The sequence below is a fragment of the Corythoichthys intestinalis genome, chromosome 6 (genome assembly GCF_030265065.1).
Source record: "Corythoichthys intestinalis isolate RoL2023-P3 chromosome 6, ASM3026506v1, whole genome shotgun sequence".
Classification (NCBI taxonomy): Eukaryota; Metazoa; Chordata; class Actinopteri; order Syngnathiformes; family Syngnathidae; genus Corythoichthys; species Corythoichthys intestinalis.
Window position 1 is genome coordinate 5,686,758 of NC_080400.1, and position 17,156 is coordinate 5,703,913.

At 42.1% G+C, this 17,156-nt stretch overlaps 1 protein-coding gene across 1 annotated transcript in view; it reads right to left on the reverse strand.

Annotated features, from left to right (window-relative positions):
• The window catches only part of rcbtb2 (regulator of chromosome condensation (RCC1) and BTB (POZ) domain containing protein 2), a 30,010-nt gene that overhangs the window by 10,901 nt on the left and 1,953 nt on the right, over nucleotides 1–17,156 (reverse strand). Inside the window, exons 2-9 of the mRNA XM_057838466.1 lie at nucleotides 16,942–17,084; nucleotides 11,412–11,562; nucleotides 8,079–8,245; nucleotides 5,579–5,737; nucleotides 5,406–5,513; nucleotides 5,186–5,328; nucleotides 2,672–2,862; nucleotides 2,465–2,591 (exon numbers count right to left, since the gene is read on the reverse strand). Coding sequence (XP_057694449.1) covers nucleotides 2,465–2,591; nucleotides 2,672–2,862; nucleotides 5,186–5,328; nucleotides 5,406–5,513; nucleotides 5,579–5,737; nucleotides 8,079–8,245; nucleotides 11,412–11,562; nucleotides 16,942–17,067 — 1,172 coding nt within the window. The 5' untranslated portion in view covers nucleotides 17,068–17,084. The remainder of the gene's footprint in view (nucleotides 1–2,464; nucleotides 2,592–2,671; nucleotides 2,863–5,185; nucleotides 5,329–5,405; nucleotides 5,514–5,578; nucleotides 5,738–8,078; nucleotides 8,246–11,411; nucleotides 11,563–16,941; nucleotides 17,085–17,156) is intronic.

Genomic DNA, 17,156 nt, shown 5'->3' on the forward strand with positions numbered 1-17,156 from the left:
GCCTTAGTGGAATAGGTTGGGAACCCCTGCTCTATACGTAGATCCTTAATAACGTTTGCAACTTTTATGTACTTAAAACAGTTAGACCAGTTACAACATGCCTAAAACAACTTTTAAATTGTGAAGGAAATTGAAAAAAGTGACATTAGTCCGATTAATCGTTTACCGTAATTAGTCGGCCGATTATTAGATTATAAAAATACAGTGGGGCAAATAAGTATTGAGTCAACCACAAATTGTACAAGTTCTCCCACTTGAAAATATTAGCGAGGCCTGTAATTGTCAACATGGGTACACCTCAACCATGAGTGAATGTGGAAAAGAAAACAGAAATTAACATTGTTTGATTTTTAAAGGATTTATTTTCAAATCATGGTGGAAAATAAGTATTTGGTCAATACCAAAACTTCATCTCAATACTTTGTTATGTACCCTTTGTTGGCAATAACGGAGGCAAAGCGTTTTCTGTAACTCTTCACAAGCATTTTACACACCTTTACTGGTATTTTGACCCATTCCTCCATGCAGCTTTCCTCTAGAGCAGGGGTTCCCAACCTATTCCACTAAGGCACACTGTGGGTGCAGGATTTCATTCTTACCAAACAAGATGACAACACTTTTTCCCCAATCTGGTGTTTTACAAGTGCAATCAGTTGATTGCAGTCAGGTGTGGCTTGTTTTAGCAGAAGCCTCATTGGTTCAACTGTCTCTGCTGGATCGGCTGGAACAAAAACCAGGACCCACAGTGTGCCTTGAGGACTGGGTTGAAAACCCCTGCTCTAGAGCAGTGATGTTTTGGGGCTGTCGTTGGGCAACACGGACTTTCAACTCCCTCCACAGATTTTCTATGGGGTTGATATCTGGAGACTGGCTAGGCCACTCCAGGACGAAGCCACTCCTTTGTTGCCCTGGCTGTGTGTTTGGGGATCATTGTCATGCTGAAAGACCCAGCCACGTCTCATCTTCAATGCCCTTGCTGATGGAAGAAGATTTTCACTCAAAATCTCTTGATACATGGCCCCATTCATTCTTTCCTTTACATAGATCAGTCATCCTGGTCCCTATGCAGAAAAACAGCCCCAAAGCATGATGTTTCCACCCCCATGCTTCACAGTAGGTATGGTGCAATTCAGTATTCTTTTTCCTCCAAACACGAGAACCTGCGTTTCTACCAAAAAGTTCTATTTTGGTTTCATCTGACCATATCACATTCTCCCAGTCCTCTTCTGGATCATCCAAATGCTCTCTAGCAAACCGCAAACGGGCCTGGACGTATACTTTCTTCAGCACGGTGACACGTCTGGCAGTGCAGGATTGAGTCCATGGCGGCGCATTGTGTTACTGATAGTAGCCTTTGTTACTGTGGTCCCAGCTCTCTGTTGGTCATTCACTAGGTCACCTTGTGTGGTTCTGGGATTTTTGCTCACTGTTCTTGGTATCATTTCGATGCCACGGGGTGAGGAGGGAGTTGAAAGTCCGTGTTGTCCAATGACAGCCCCAAAACATCACTGCTCTAGAGGAGATCTGCATGGAGGAATGAGCCAAAATACCAGAAATGGTGTGTGAAAAGCTTGTGAAGAGTTACAGAAAACGTTCGGTCTCTGTTATTGCCAACAAAGGGTACAGGAAAAAGTATTGAGATGAACTTTTGGTATTGGCCAAATACTTATTTCCCATCATGATTTGCAAATAAATTCTTTAAAAATCAAACAATGTGATTTTCTGTTTTTTTTTCCCCTCCACATTCTGTCTCTCATGGTTGAGGTTTACCCATGTTGACAATTACAGGCCTCCCTAATATTTTCAAGTGGGAGAACTTGCACAATTAGTGGTTGACTAAATACTTATTTGCCCCACTGTATTTGTTAGTTGCAGCCCTAATGTATTTTTGAATATTTTAAACTAAACCACAAAATGCAATAGCTTTGCTGTGATGGTTGGCATGTCGAGTCACTTCCTGTTGATTTTGAGACATTTTGGACTTCCTGTAGATATCGAGTCACTTCCTGTTGATGTTGGTGCATTTTAGGTTCACTTCCTGTTCATATTGGGGTGTTTCGGGGTCACTTCCTATTGATTTTAAGGCATTCCATGGTCAATTCCTGTTTATTTGGGGCATTTCAGGGTCACTTCATTTTGATTTGGGTGCATTTCGGGGTCACTTCCTATTGGTATGGGGTCACTTGGGTTGAAAATCAACAGACGTAAATGGAAGTTTTTGTGCAATAGAACTGAATGGCGAATACGGACATTGGAAAGCAATGGGAAATTTGGCCCATTAGAAATGAATTTTTTGGGGCAAATATTGGCCGAACTGGACGTTTTTAGCAAAACTGTATCGAAGTTTTGTGCGTCCTGATTATTTTTATGGATCAATTATGTGATCTGTACAAAAATTGTACGACAAGTATCACTAATGATCAAATATCAAATAACCTACCATAACACTTTAATAGAAACGTACCTTATTTTCAGCAGGGCTTTATGCACATGAATGCACTTTCCGTCGACCAGAAACTTCAGGTCGGAGATCTCCGGGCTGTCAAACTCTTTTTTTAACGACTGGGCGACGGTCAGGTAGTCGTCGCCGTCTGTGGCAGGTGACAGGAAAACAATGTGAGTGGAAAAGAGCGGCAAACGGACTTTCCTGTCGATTCCTCAGATAGCTCACCGACAGTGAGGAGGCGCCACGTGACGGCGGGCGTGGCGAAGCAGGCGAAGACGTCATCGGTGCAGCTGAAGTGCGTGGCGTGGGGTTGGGTCACCACCTGGCCGCGACATTGGCCCCACATAAGCACCTGTCCGCTCTGTGTCTTGGCCGCCGACGTGTGGCTGGTGTGGCACGCCGCCACCTCCACAATTCTGCGTCCCACAACAGAGTTAGGATTTTGCGTGGCGATGCTTTGGGTCAGTTTTAGGTCACTTCCTATTTATTTTGGGGTATTTTCAGGTCACAACTTTGTTAGCTCAGTGCCGTCGACGGCGGAAAACATTGGTTCTTTCGCCCCTCACAGTTCAAATGAATCGGCCATCAAGGGTACTCAAAGAGGAGCGCTCATAGCCAGTGCTTCCAGTTTAAATGAATTGGATGCCTATTGTAATCAATGGTGGTCAATTGTAACACGTTTTCACTTCATCCTTAATTTTAAGGTACTGAAGGGTCACTTCCTGTTGATTTTAGGAAACTTCCGGGCATTTACGGGTCACTTCCTATTGAATTTGGGGCATTATTCCTTGGTAATTTTAAGATACTCACGGTCAGTTCCTTTTAGGGCATTACGGAGTCACTTCTTGCTGGGTTTGGGAAATTTCGAGGTCACTTCCGGACTTTGTTTATTTTTAGGGTACTTACAGTGGTATGAAAAAGTGTCTGAACCTTTTGGAATTTCTCACATTTCCGCATATCATCACCATCAAATGTAATCTGATCCTTGTCAAAATCACACAGATGAAAAAAACAGTGTCTGCTTTAAGTAAAACCACCCAAACATTTATAGATTTTCATATTTTAATGAAGATAGTATTCAAACGATGGCAGAAGGGGGAAATTAAGTGAACATCACATTTAATATTTTGTGCCGCCCCCAACCACCCCCCCCCTCCCCGCCCCCCGTTTCCCTTATTCAGATTTGTTTCAAGACTACAGTTACAGCTATACTTCACTTTGATGGTTAATGCAGTTATTGCAATTGTGTTTTTTTAATCACAAAATATTGGTTTATTTACATTTAAAAAATCAGAAGCCATTTATTTATGAATATGATTGCACTTTAGTTTACATATTTAAATGTTCAGATATTAAGATTTGAATGAGGCTAAATAACATGCTTTTTCTCTCAAATATATTGTTCTAATCATTTGTTTCAGATGTACTGTAATTATTTTCTGTATAAAAATGAATTTGGTGTTCAAAAAGTCTTTTTTCAAACTTGAGTCTTGAAAAAGAGGGGGTCATCCTATAATCAGGGCAGTCTTATATTCGGGCCAATAAGGTATATTATTATTCCGATTTTTATTCATGTTTTTGTTTTGCTCTTTGTATTTGCTTTTTGCAACAGTATTTATTAAGGATTTTGTAAAATAGCGCTGGGCTGGTGTGACTAGAAGAATGGATCACCACTGCAGATAGTCCGGTTAGAACAATAATGATGCCCGTCCCGAATTAATCGGACCAAAACTTTCTCTTCATCAACACGTTGCCTTTTTATTTTCTTTCTATGGGGCAGTTTACATGGCGACTCTAAGACACGAAGACTCAATGACTGTGTCGCGGAGTAGTCTCGCGTGCATATGGTGTCGGCGAAGACGGAAGGTGAAGACGAAAAATTCTGAATCCTGCCTCCAAAGTGGAAGACTCCTATTGCGGGGGGTTGAGGGGGGATTTCTCCGTAAGAATATCAAAAGCTCCCGCAGCGCGAGACCATGCCGTTAACTTCAGCACTCGTACATGTCACATTGGGCGTGCGCAGCGGTGCTACTAAACATTAAAAACAGCAAAAATAGCGGAATGTCGGCTTTAATTTACTGTTTTAATATTTTTTAATTAAATATGTTGAATGTTTCCATTTTTGTGCCTTTTTGAACAAAAGAAAAATGCCATTGCTTCGAGTGGGCGGGCATATTTTTTTCCGGGCTGAGGGAGCTGGGTGGGGTCAAATTACATCATTCTGTAAATCTGCACTGCCCCCTAGGGCCTGGCATGAATACTACATCGTTTTCATGCGGAATTGCAACATTGTTTGAATGGAGACGGGCCCATATAAATGCAAACATGAAATTTTTCGTATTCTCGGAGAGTCACCATGTCAACGGCCCCTATGAGAACGTCAGTCTTTGCTTTCTTCAGGTGGCCAAAATAGGCCCGATCAGAAAAACAACAAATTGCAACTCGCCACCAGGGGGATCCAAAACACGTAACATGCAAATAACCTGGCATTTTTAACAGATTTAGTATAAATTTTCGGGCTGTGGAACGAATTAATGGAATTATAACGTATTCTTATGGAGAAATCCTGCTCGACATATAACCATTTCGACTTACAAACAAGGTCTTGGAACGAATTAACTTCGTATGTAGAGGTACCACTTTGTGTTCACGACATTTCTTCCCACGTTGCTATAAAATGCCGCAAGGTGGCGAGAAAGCAGCTACTAGCACCAAAGATCTAGTTCTGTGTTGCCGTACCTCTCTTTGTCTGTTCTGATGAGCGTGGCGAGGGAGAAATTGTTTTTACTGCCCGTGCCCAGCTGCCCGTACGAGTTGGCTCCCCACGTGTAAATAAAGCCGTCGTCCGTCAGCGCTAGTGTGTGAGCGTAGCCGCAAGCTACCTGTAAGGTCGCAAAAAACAGGAAAAAAAGTGCACTGGTTCGCTGGCTGACGTTGTCATTCGCTCGTTCGCACTTACCTGGACAACCTTGACTCCCTGAAGAGCCGCGACTCTGCAGGGCGTCTGCTGGTTGCCGGTGTTGCCCAAACCTAGCTGGCCGTTGCAGTTATAGCCCCAACCGTATATCTGAAATGGAAACAATTCACCTTTTTATAGTGCTTTTCAGGCGATAGAAAAGAAAATGAAGTTACCTCCCCGTTGTCCAGCACGGCCATGGAGCAGAGCTGTCCACAGGCGATGTTGACCACTACTTTACTCTGCAGGCAACTGCTAACCCGGCGCGGCGTGGGCTGATTGGCGGTGGACCCCGAGCCCACCTGGCCCGAGTTGTTGTAGCCCCAGGCGTAAACCTAAAGGCAGATGTGACGCGTTGGCAAAAATGTGTTTGGAGGCTGAGTCGCAGGAGTGTGAACCTGCTGATACCTCACGATACGATACGATTTGCGATACAAAGCTCACGATGACGATGATATGACGATATGGCGATACAACGATTATCGATACATTGGTCAGGAAATCATTCTAGGATATTCTACAAACAACTAATAAACAGAAAAACAAGCTTCTGCTGTGAATTGGAATGAGTTTATCACTAGTAGACGTCCAATTCATTTTTGAGCTATTTAAGGTCATTTACAGTGGGGCAAATAAGTATTTAGTCAACCACCAATTGTGCAAGCTCTCCTACTTGAAAAGATTAGAGAGGCCTGTAATTGTCAACATGGGTAAACCTCAACCATGAAAGACAGAATGTTGAAAAAAAAAAAAAAAAAAACAGAAAATCACATTGTTTGATTTAAAAAAATATATATTTCCAAATTAGAGTGTAAAATAAGTATTTGGTCACTACAAACAAGCAAGATTTCTGGCTGTCAAAGAGGTCTAACTTCTAACGAGGTCTCACGAGGCTCCACTCCTTGCCTGTATTAATGGCACCTGTTTTAACTCATTATCAGTATGAAAGACACCAGTCCACAAGCTCAGCCAGTCACACTAAAAACTCCACTACGGCCAAGACCAAAGAGCTGTCGAAGGACATTAGAGACAAAATTGTAGACCTGCACCAGGCTGGAAAGACTGCAATAGGTAAAACGCTTGGTGTAAAGAAATCAACTGTGGGAGCAATTATTCGAAAATGGACTACAAACAAGACCACTGATAATCTCCCTCGATCTGGGGCTCCATGCAAGATCTCATCCTGCGGCGTCAAAATGATAACAAGAATGGTGAGCAAAAATCCCAGAACCACACGGGGCGAGCTAGTGAATGACCTACAGAGAGCTGGGACCACAGTAACAAAGGCTACTATCAGTAACCCAATGCGCCGACAGGGACTCAAATCCTGCACTGCCACACGTGTCCCCCTGCTGAAGAAAGTACACGCCCAGGCCTGTCTGCGGTTCGCTAGAGAGCATTTGGATGATCCAGAAGAAGACTGGGACAATGTGTTATGCTCAGATGAAACCAAAATAGAACTTTTTGGTAGAAACTCAGGTTCTTGTGTTTGAAGGAGAAAGAATACTGCATAGCATCCGAAGAACACCATACCCACTGTGAAGCATGGGGGTGGAACCATCATGCTTTGGAAGTGTTTGTCTGCAAAGGGACCAGGACGACTGATCTGTGTAAAGGAAAGAATGAATGGGGCCATGCATCGAGAGATTTTGAGTGAAAATCTCCTTCCATCAGCAAGGGCATTGAAGATGAGACGTGGCTGGGTCTTTCAGCATGACAATGATCCCAAACACACAGCCAGGGCAACAAAGGAGTAGCTTCGTGAGAAGCATTTCAAGGTCCTGGAGTGGCCTAGCCAGTCTCCAGATCTCAACCCCATAGAAAATCTGTGGAGGGAGTTGAAAGTCCGTGTTGCCCAATGACAGCTCCAAAACATCACTGCTCCAGAGGGGATCTGCATGGAGGAATGGGCCAAAATACCAGCAACAGTGTGTGAAAAGCTTGTGAAGAGTTACAGAAAATATTTGGCCTCCGTTATTGCTAACAAAGGGTACATAACAAAGTATTGAGATGAACTTTTGGTATTGACCAAATACTTATTTTCCACCATGATTTGCAAATGAATTCTTTAAAAATCAAACAATCTGATTTTCTGTTTTCCACACTCTGTCTCTCAAGGTTGAGGTTTATCCATGTTGACAATTACAAGGCTCTAATATTTTCAAGTGGGAGAACTTGCACAATTAGTGGTTGACTAAATACTTATTTGCCCCACTGTACCTGTTGATTTTCAGTTACTTCCTGTTGATTTTGGGGTATTTTATGGGTCACTTCCTGTTTATTTTGAGTTACAGAACAGGATGTGACCTGGGAATCACCCAAATGAATAGGCAGTGACTCAAACTCAACAGGAAATGACCTGTAAATGCCCTGAAAATCGGACAGAATGACTGTGAATGCTCTGGTTTCGAATGAACGAATGTTCCCAGTCTAAATGGATTGGGCGTCGTGCACCCTCAATACAGCCTTAGAGTTAACTATTATGAGACACTATTATGGTGGAAGATTTTGGTAGCAACTTGTTGGTTCCTTCTATTTATTTATTTTTCGACACTGACACCTTTTTAAAACGATATCTCGCTTCTTGGCAAGGGCATATCGATAACCTTTTGTGATACAAAGTATCACGATATATCACCATTTCGATATTTTGTCACACCCCTACTGAGTCGTTACCTCTCCTTCTGTGGTGAGCGCAATGGTGTGGTGGGAACCGCAGGCCACTTCGGTAACCCTCTTGTTCTGCAGGTTGGTCGAGACCAAAGCGGGGATCAACCCGTGGATGGTGGTCCCGTTACCCAGCTGACTGTAGCCGTTGTGGCCCCATGCGTACACTTCGCCATCTACGGAAAAGGCCACAGTTAGTGCTCAATTGTGGTCTAGGAGTGGAAACCTCTGGTTAGCCCATGATACAATACGATTTGTGATACAAGGCTCATGATAACGATCTCTCGTAGGGTTGCGCCTTTCGATTATTTAAGTAATCGATAACTCTATTGATTAGTTAGTTCGAATAATCGAGTACCGTACTTTTTGGACTACCGTATTTTTCGGACTATAAGTCGCAGTTTTTTTCATAGTTTGGCTGGGGGTGAAACTTATACTCAGGAGTGACTTATGTGTGAAATTATTAACACATTTTTATATCAATTCACATGTTATTTTGATGTTTTGGAGTGACACTGATGGTTTGCTAAACTTGTTAGCATGTTCTTTATGCTATAGTTATCTGAATAACTCTTAATAGCTATGTTACGTTAACATATTGGCCATGTTCGCATTATGTTGTTCATGCATCATGTAACATTATCATACTGTACACTTATTCAGCATGTTGTTCTATATTGTATTATTTTAAATTGCCTTTCAAGATGAAATATCTGTTCTATGTGCTGGATTTTATCAAGTAAATTTCCCCCAAAAATGCAACTTATACTCCAGTGCGACTTATATATGTTTTTTTCCCGCTTCATTGGGCATTTTATGGCTCGTGGGACTTATACTCAGGTGCGAATTATAGTCCGAAAAATATGGTATAAGCTGCTACTTTTTTCCCTTATTTGGATTAACTGGTAACACTTTATTTGACAGCGGCGTCATAAGACTGCCATAAGATCATCATAATTATGACATGACACTATCATGGGTATTAATAAGGGCTAGCCTGTCAAACCATTATTTTTTTTAATTGAGTTAATCACAGCTTAAAAATTAATTAATCGTATTTAATCGCAATTCAAACCATCTTTAGAATATGCCATATTTTTCTGCAAATTATTGTTGCAATGGAAACATAAGACACAAGACGGACATAAACATTCAACATACTGTACGTAAGTACTGTATTTGTTTATTATAACAATAAATCTACAAGATGGCATTAACATTATTAACATTATTTCTGTTAAAGGGATCCACGGATAGAAAGACTTGTAGTTCTTAAAAGATACATTTGAGTACAAGTTATAGTAATTTTATATTAAAACCCCTCTTAATGTTTTCGTTTTCATAAAATTTGTAAAATTTTCCATCAAAAAAATAATTTAATAGCTCACCACTGTCGACGTCGCCAAGCGGGACGTCACATGGGCTCCCTGCCGTTCTTTTACAGTGTCTTTTACTACGTAAGGTAATTGATTGAAATACACCACAAGGTGTCAATGGGGAGTTTTAAATTAGAGATCTAGCCAAGGCAAATTCTGAGTAGGTTTTATGTGTATTTTGCATAGCTATTTTGATTGGGAATGCCAGTTCTCTTTGCATTGAGCGGTTTTCTTTTAGTGAACATTATTTTTTTGAGAGATAGGAATATTATTTTTATTGTGCTTTCACTAAATGATCCTGTAACGACTTAACTGTTCCGCCTAAATGCATGATGGGAAGTTGGGCAACCATGACTGTCAGTGGTGGCTGCAAATGGTATACAGTATGTTCTGCATTGTGGTCAATTAAGCGTGTTAAGAAAAAGATCGTCTCCTGCTCTGCCCAAATGCATGATGGGAAGTTGGGAAACCATGACTGTCAGTAGTGACTGCAAATGGTATACAATATGTTCTGTGTTGTGTCCAATTAAGCATGTTAAGAAAAAGATTGTCTCCGGCTCTGCCCAAACGCATGATGGGAAGTTGGGAAACCATGACTGGGGGACGATGGCTCCTTTGCTGGGCTGCGGGAGGAGGGATGGGCTACGCTTGACCAAACCACCCCCCCAGGCTGGCTGGGCGAGGGCCGTGGCCCTGGGTTGGCGTCTCCGCTTGTCTGCGTGGCTGTCGCGCGCCTGGTGGGGCTCGCGTGCGGCTGGATGTGATGGGGCGCACTCGAGTGGTGGGGTCCCGGTGCCGGGATTGGCGATGGGGCGGCGTAGCGTTGGTCGCCAACGGGCTTACACTCACAAGGTATTCACACGATTACTGGGTTCTAGATCACAGAGCTGATTTGTGTATACTCTACCCCTTTCAATCATTTAGCTTATAGACTCCCCCCTCCCCCTCTTTCCCTGGTCAACAGGCGCCTCACATGGTGTCAACCGGAAATAAATCTAGGTGACGATAGCACCATCATATTAGTAATTGGTCTAGATGTTCAATGTATTTCTTGCTGTAGTTTGTGTTTTTCTTTCTTCTCTTGTGTGTCTTTTCTTCTGTTCCCCCATAACCCCTTCCTGTTCGCTGCTTTGTCATAATAAACAAATATGTTGAATGATCACAATGGGAGTATACCAGACTCTCAATGCGAAACATTAAAACTGTTCAGACTATCCGGGCACTTAGACTTCCATTCTCCGTGTCGAACAGCTGAACAGGACAGGTTAAAAAAAAAGTGAGATAATTTGCCGGATGACACGAAATTTTAAGTATTCATTAATGCTGATCATAGTGTCATGTCATAATTATGATGGTCTTATGACAGTCTTATGGCGCCACTGTTAAATAAAGTGTTACCAAATACCGTAACTAATCAATTAATGAAACAACTGGTACAGTAACTGAAGAAGTAATTAGCACAGAACATGAATTTAGATTTTTTTTTTTAACATCTGTAGTGCCGCAATACATGCTAGGAGGCATGTTGGATAGCAACAGTGTTGACAGCAGGTGGCAGCAGAGGTTGACTGTCCCCCCCCAAGGGAGCCGTGATGGCCAATTGAAGCTTCTTGAGGCAATGAAGCTTTGCAGCCAGTTGGTTCAAAGCTTCACGGCGGTTCATTTGGTCTTATGGCAGTCTTATGATGCCGCTGTCAAATAAAGTGTGACTGGTTAATATCTTTAAGTGTAACTATCCCATAATACAGAGAGGACAGCTGCAGCTTATACTCCAGTGCGCTTTATCTCTGAACAAATGCAGTTTCCGTGTCAAATTTGGTGGGTGGCGTCAGGTGTGCCTTATCGTCCGAAAATTACGGTAATCGGATGTTTGTCCGTTTGAAATATTATGTATTTTGGCTTGCTAAGATTGCACTTTCAAAAGAGAATCTTCAAGTTCATTAATAAACTTTGAGTTTGGGGTAACCTGATGTGGCAATGACCACGTGCGGTCCGGTTCCGTAGCTGAGGGAAACGATCTTCTTGCCGCAGAGGATATCGATCCTACGCGGCTCTATGGTGCTCTGCAGGTCTCCCACGCCTAGGCAGCTGCTGCAGTTGGTGCCCAGCGCAAACACCTGCCAACAGACAAAATGGCAACGTTTCAGTGCCATCGACAGCAATCGGCGTTGAGTTCATTTGACCTAGGATTTACTAAGAGTGGCAACTAGGGATGTCCCGATCCAATCACGTGATTGGAAATCGGTTTGATCGTGCCATTTTTCAGAGGATCAAAATTGAGTGAAAAGGATCAGGTTAAGGATCGGGTTTTTATTTAAAAAAATGTATTTGTTTTTCTGCTTCATGCTCGTACAGCGCCACACCCTCCCTCCTGCTTAGCAGTGTGGCCAAACTGTCCAGTGCAGCTTGCGTTTGGTACTCAAAGTTAACGATGATTGACAGGTTTGTAGTTTTGATCTTGCCAGTGAAAATTGGTAGCTCTACGATCAGGGGTTAATTTGTGCCGGATCCTGCCGGAACAAGATCCACCACCTCTTGATTTTAGCCTCCCTGTGTTCCGGGTCTTTTTTGGGCAGATCCAGCACCTCTCGTATATACAAAATGATAAAATGTGGCGCGGCGATTTCCGTGGCTTGTTCGTCGTCGCTCCTATGTCCGGTTCTTCCTTCGGGAAGGTGGTGTAGTGTATGAAAACACAGAGACGCCTTGGATGGCTGTTGCATGGAGACTTTTATTAACTAACAAAAACCAGTGAGGGACAGTCAGAAAGTCAACAACGCACCCTCGCCCAACTCTCCTTTTCGCTCCCTCTCTCTCCCCCTTACGCTCGCCCACTGAAACGGGACAGTGGCCCCTTGGGGATGCCAGTAACAATGTTGTTTATAAAAATTAGGGGTGCACGATATCCATTTTTTGAAACCGATATCGATAACTTCCTGCTCCTCAAAGCCGATACCGATATCGATAACTGATCATAAATATATAATGTTTTAAATGTATAACCTGAGTTTTTGAACACCTGGAGGTTTAAAAAAACTAGTGGTGGATTCAACATGGATTTGCCTTTGATCTCACCAGATTTTTTATAATGATATGAACAAAACAGTGCGTTTCGCTGATGCACTGCCTGACAGCCAGCTAAGAATGAATGCACTTCCATAAACCTCAAGGCTTGACCTTTTCTTGCTTTTATGGGAAGACACTCGTCTTAATATTGTGAAAGTACAACAGAAAAATACACATATTCAATACTCAATATACAACAAACTGCAAAATACACTTATATACACAACTATTATATGTATAGCATTGCACACTAGCTTGAGCTACTGAAGCATTGGCTGGCTTGTATAACACAACTTATGAAGTTCTGTACATATGACCCTTCACCACAAAGGTAAACATATATTGCACATCCATATGTTAGAGTAAACATAAAATACTTACATATATTTCCGAGGCGGAAACGTAACAGAAAGCATTCACGACTGTCAATGCTACCGCTAGACACCGCAATGTGTAAGTGATTAAACCAAACTACTGTAACAAAAAATAGATGCAATGAATTATTCTGACCAGCAAATGATGAAAAAAATGCCCCGCAAATGATCAACTGATTTCCCATACAAGTGTGCAAACTGTAAAGAACAGTACATATTATCGGTCCTATTATAAATGTTATTGGAATTATCTGGATGACGTCATAATTCCTATAATCGGACCGATAATTATCGGACCAATAATTATCGTGCACCAGTAATAAAAATTTAACGTCATTTGAAAGAGTCGGAGATTTGTTGATGCACTGAAAAGTTGGACCAACAGATCATGCCCCTGACATGAGAACAAAAAAAAAAAAAACTATGGAGATTTGCGGCATCTAGGGAGCAAGCAGCCAGGATCAAACGGTATTTCAACATGCCAAAAAGACAGCTGCATTTACTGTCCTTTTTCAAAAAGAAGGAAGATTCGGTTCAAAACGAGTCAGAAAAGCTACACCGGAGCAAAAGGCGGGAACCGCGACATCAGCTCGCTTACAGAAAGATATCAGAAAGATGAGAGGCGAGCTCACTGAGGGGAGAAGAATGCGGGACATCCACCAACAGGTCAGGGAGGGGATGCACAACTGTTTGGATAGCAGCTCAGTTGAATGTGAATGCAATAAAGTAGGCGACACCGTTTTGAATTATTTTCAATTTATTTGCTTACATGGGCCTATACAATAATTACAATTAGGGCTGAAACGAATACTCGAACAACTCGCGTAAACTCGAGTTCTAAAACTGATCTGAGTAATTTTATTCAACTCGAGTCACGTGCGTAGGGGAAGAAGCAACTTAAAAAAAAAAATAAAAAAAAAAACCTTACTGCAGCCGACAGCCGCTACAAACTACGCCGACGTTGCTCAAAACTACGCCCACACGATCCTAGTGTGGTAGTAGGTAGTGTCCGTTGCGTCTCATAGATATCGCATGCATTTAGGACTAGATGCGCAATGACGGACTCGGTCGCGTCTGGGCAGCGTTAGTAAACAGCCGCCATCTTTAAGCAGGAGACTTCTCAGCGCTAGCTTATAAATATAACGTTACTGTCACTCGCTCATGTAACGTTAGCCCTTCGGAGGGCTGGGTTTCTATTGATTCTGACCACTGTCGATGCGTGGCTAACATGTCTTACATACAGGCTTTATTTAATCTGTAAAAACATAGCGCTGCAGAGTACTGGTGTCAACAATAATCGATGCGGCGATGCATCCCGATGCAGACCATGGACGATGCGATTCGATGCGGGCAACAAGCCGAATCGATTCAGCACATATTAAAATATTTAAATCCGTTCAAAAATCTTCTGGTGATGCAATGGATTTGGTTTCCCCATTTGTATTATTATTCTCATGTTTACCTGTAGAGGGAGCTACTGTACAAGCAATGCAGGGTGGACGAGGAACCCAAATCTGCTTCCTCACGGGAGTAACGTCACAGACATGAGCAATTGCGCAGTGGCAATTGAGAAAGCAGAGAGATAAGACATAACAACAATGGCTGAAGCGGAGAAAGAGGGAGCGCGAAAGATTATTGACGCACCAAAGACATTGAAAGCAGGCATATGGAGACATTTTGGCTTCTATGAAGTTGGTGGGAAACTTGACCAAACTTATGCGGTGTGTAAAACATGAAAAGCTGCTACTGTGTGTGTAAAAAAAAAAAAAAAGAAAGCCCTGGTCTCAAAGCACTAATTAAATGCTGTGATGTTATTTTTTAAATTTTTATATATATTACTGTTTTCATTTGACTACAACCAGGAATGACACAAGAGCCTATAAAAAGTTGTTTAATGTCTGACCGCTTGTGTTGCCTCATGATTCACGAAAAATATGCTTTGCTTTAGCATTTTAATGCATCCCAGGCTTTAATGCATCGTGATGCATTGCCGAATCGAACCGAATCGAATCGTGGCCCTCTGAATCGAATCGAATCGAATCGAGGCCCTCCGAATCGTAATCGAAACGAATCGTGAGGGCAGTGCCGAGGCACACCTCTACTGCAGAGTGATGAATCGGATTTCGATTCCCATCCCTAATGGTGATACAACAATTATCAGTTCATTTCGATTCTATGGATTTGGGTGAATACACTGCCCTCTAGTGGCAACAGTGAATATTACACAACTCATTTAACATGGCTGAATCGAGCTGCTCCCTGTTAAGACCAACATAAGCTAATGTTTTTTGTGCATTCTTAATTTAGTTTATAGTTATATCTAGCTGTTTTTCTGTGGAAATATGTGTTTGACAATTTGTTAAGCGTATTGTGAGAAAAAAGTTAACATTTTAGAGCATTTAAGCTCGCAAACGTCTGCTATGCAAGTTAGCCAGTAGTTCTTTTGTTGAATTTAGATCCTCATTTATTTACCTTTTTATAACATTTGAGGCTAAGCTCAGGTATTTATTTTTAAATGAAATTGCAACCTTGCATAGTTTGAAGAATCACTCAGAAATTTTATTTTATGTTAGCATATAATGCTGTTTTGAAAGTGCAATCTTAGCAAACCTTTGCTTTTATTCTCCTAAAATTTATCCTGCAACGCATTAAATGTTCCTAATCCAATTACTCAATTATTCGAACTGACTAGTTGATAGATTAATCGACTACTTAAAATAATCGAGAGCTGCAGCCGTATTTCAATAGATTGTCATATCCCTACTAGGAGTGGGAACCTCTTGGTCCCTCATGATACGATACGATTTGCGATACAAAGCTCACGATAACGATGATTTGACGATATGGCGATAAATTGATTACCGATACATTGGTCAGGAAATCATTCTAGGATATTCTACAAACAACTAATTAACAGAAAAACAAGCTTCTGCTGTGAATTGGAATGAGTTTATCACTAGTAGACGTCCAATCCATCTGAAGTGGGAGGGTGGCAGCGAATGAACCTCCCACTTCAAACAGATTGAACGTCTATGGCTGTCAGTGGCAGTCAATGCCAGGCAATTTGGTAATTTTGGGCCATTTAAAGTCTAATTGGAACAGCACCAAACAAAAGGTCCAGCATCATCGCCTTGTCCAATGCAGATTCTTGACTCTTGTCACCTTGCCCAATGCAGATTCTTGACTCTGGACAAGGTGATGATGCTGGAACTTTTGTTTGGTGCCGTTCCAGTGAGACTTTACAAAGATGATTGCCTGAAGAAGGCAACAAAATTCCCTAAATCCTTGATGATATGGGGCTGCATGTCAGGCAAAGGCACTGGGGAGATGGCTGTGGTTAAATCTTCAATAAATGCACAAGTTTACGTTGAAATTTTAGACAGCTTTCTTATCCCTTCGATTGAAAATATGTTTGTCATTTTCCAAGATGACAATGCATTATGCCATAGAGCTAAAACTGTTAAAGCAAGACGCATCCAGTCAGTGTCATGGCCTGCAAATAGCCCAGATCCTAACCCTATTGATAACCTGTGGTGGAAATGAGTGAGTGCTCGTCCAAGACTGGTGATTCCATACTCGTCCAAGACTGGTGATTCCATACTTTTTGCTTGGGGTTGTATTATGGTGGAAGATTTTGATTTTGTTCCTTTTTTGTTTGTTGTTTTTTTTTTTGAAAAAACATTGACACCTGTTTAAAACAATATCTCGATTCTTGTCAGGAGCATATCGATAACCTTTTGGGATACAAAGTATCACGATATATCACCATTTCGATATTTTGTCACACCCCTTATCCCTACTAGTTACCCCAAAATCAACAGGAAGTACATGTACCTTTCACAGTTAAGTAAATATGACATTTTCAATTGTCTGCCATCTTCCCCATCAGGTTTTCCCTTTGCCTTGATGTTGCCGCTTCCAAAACAAAGGAGCAAGAACGGGCCACTCGCACTTCAGCTCTGTCTAGAATTAGGACCTGACGGCTAAAGATAGCCCCTTTCCATCTGATTAACTCCGCCTCCCCCACTCTGATACCCGGAGACTCGGCGGCGTTACCTCGTCGTTAACGGTGACATAGAGGGCTTCGTTGGCGCCGCTTCCGAAAACGCACGCCTGCCGGATGAGGCAGAGTTCCTCAGGCGGGAGGAGGGCAAACATTGGCCATTTCCCCACGTCCAGCATGCCACTCAAGTCACTCGCTAAGAGGAAAACACATGTCGTTTGAGATTAATGGTGCTATGAAATGCTACAAGTGACTTTGAAATGATAGC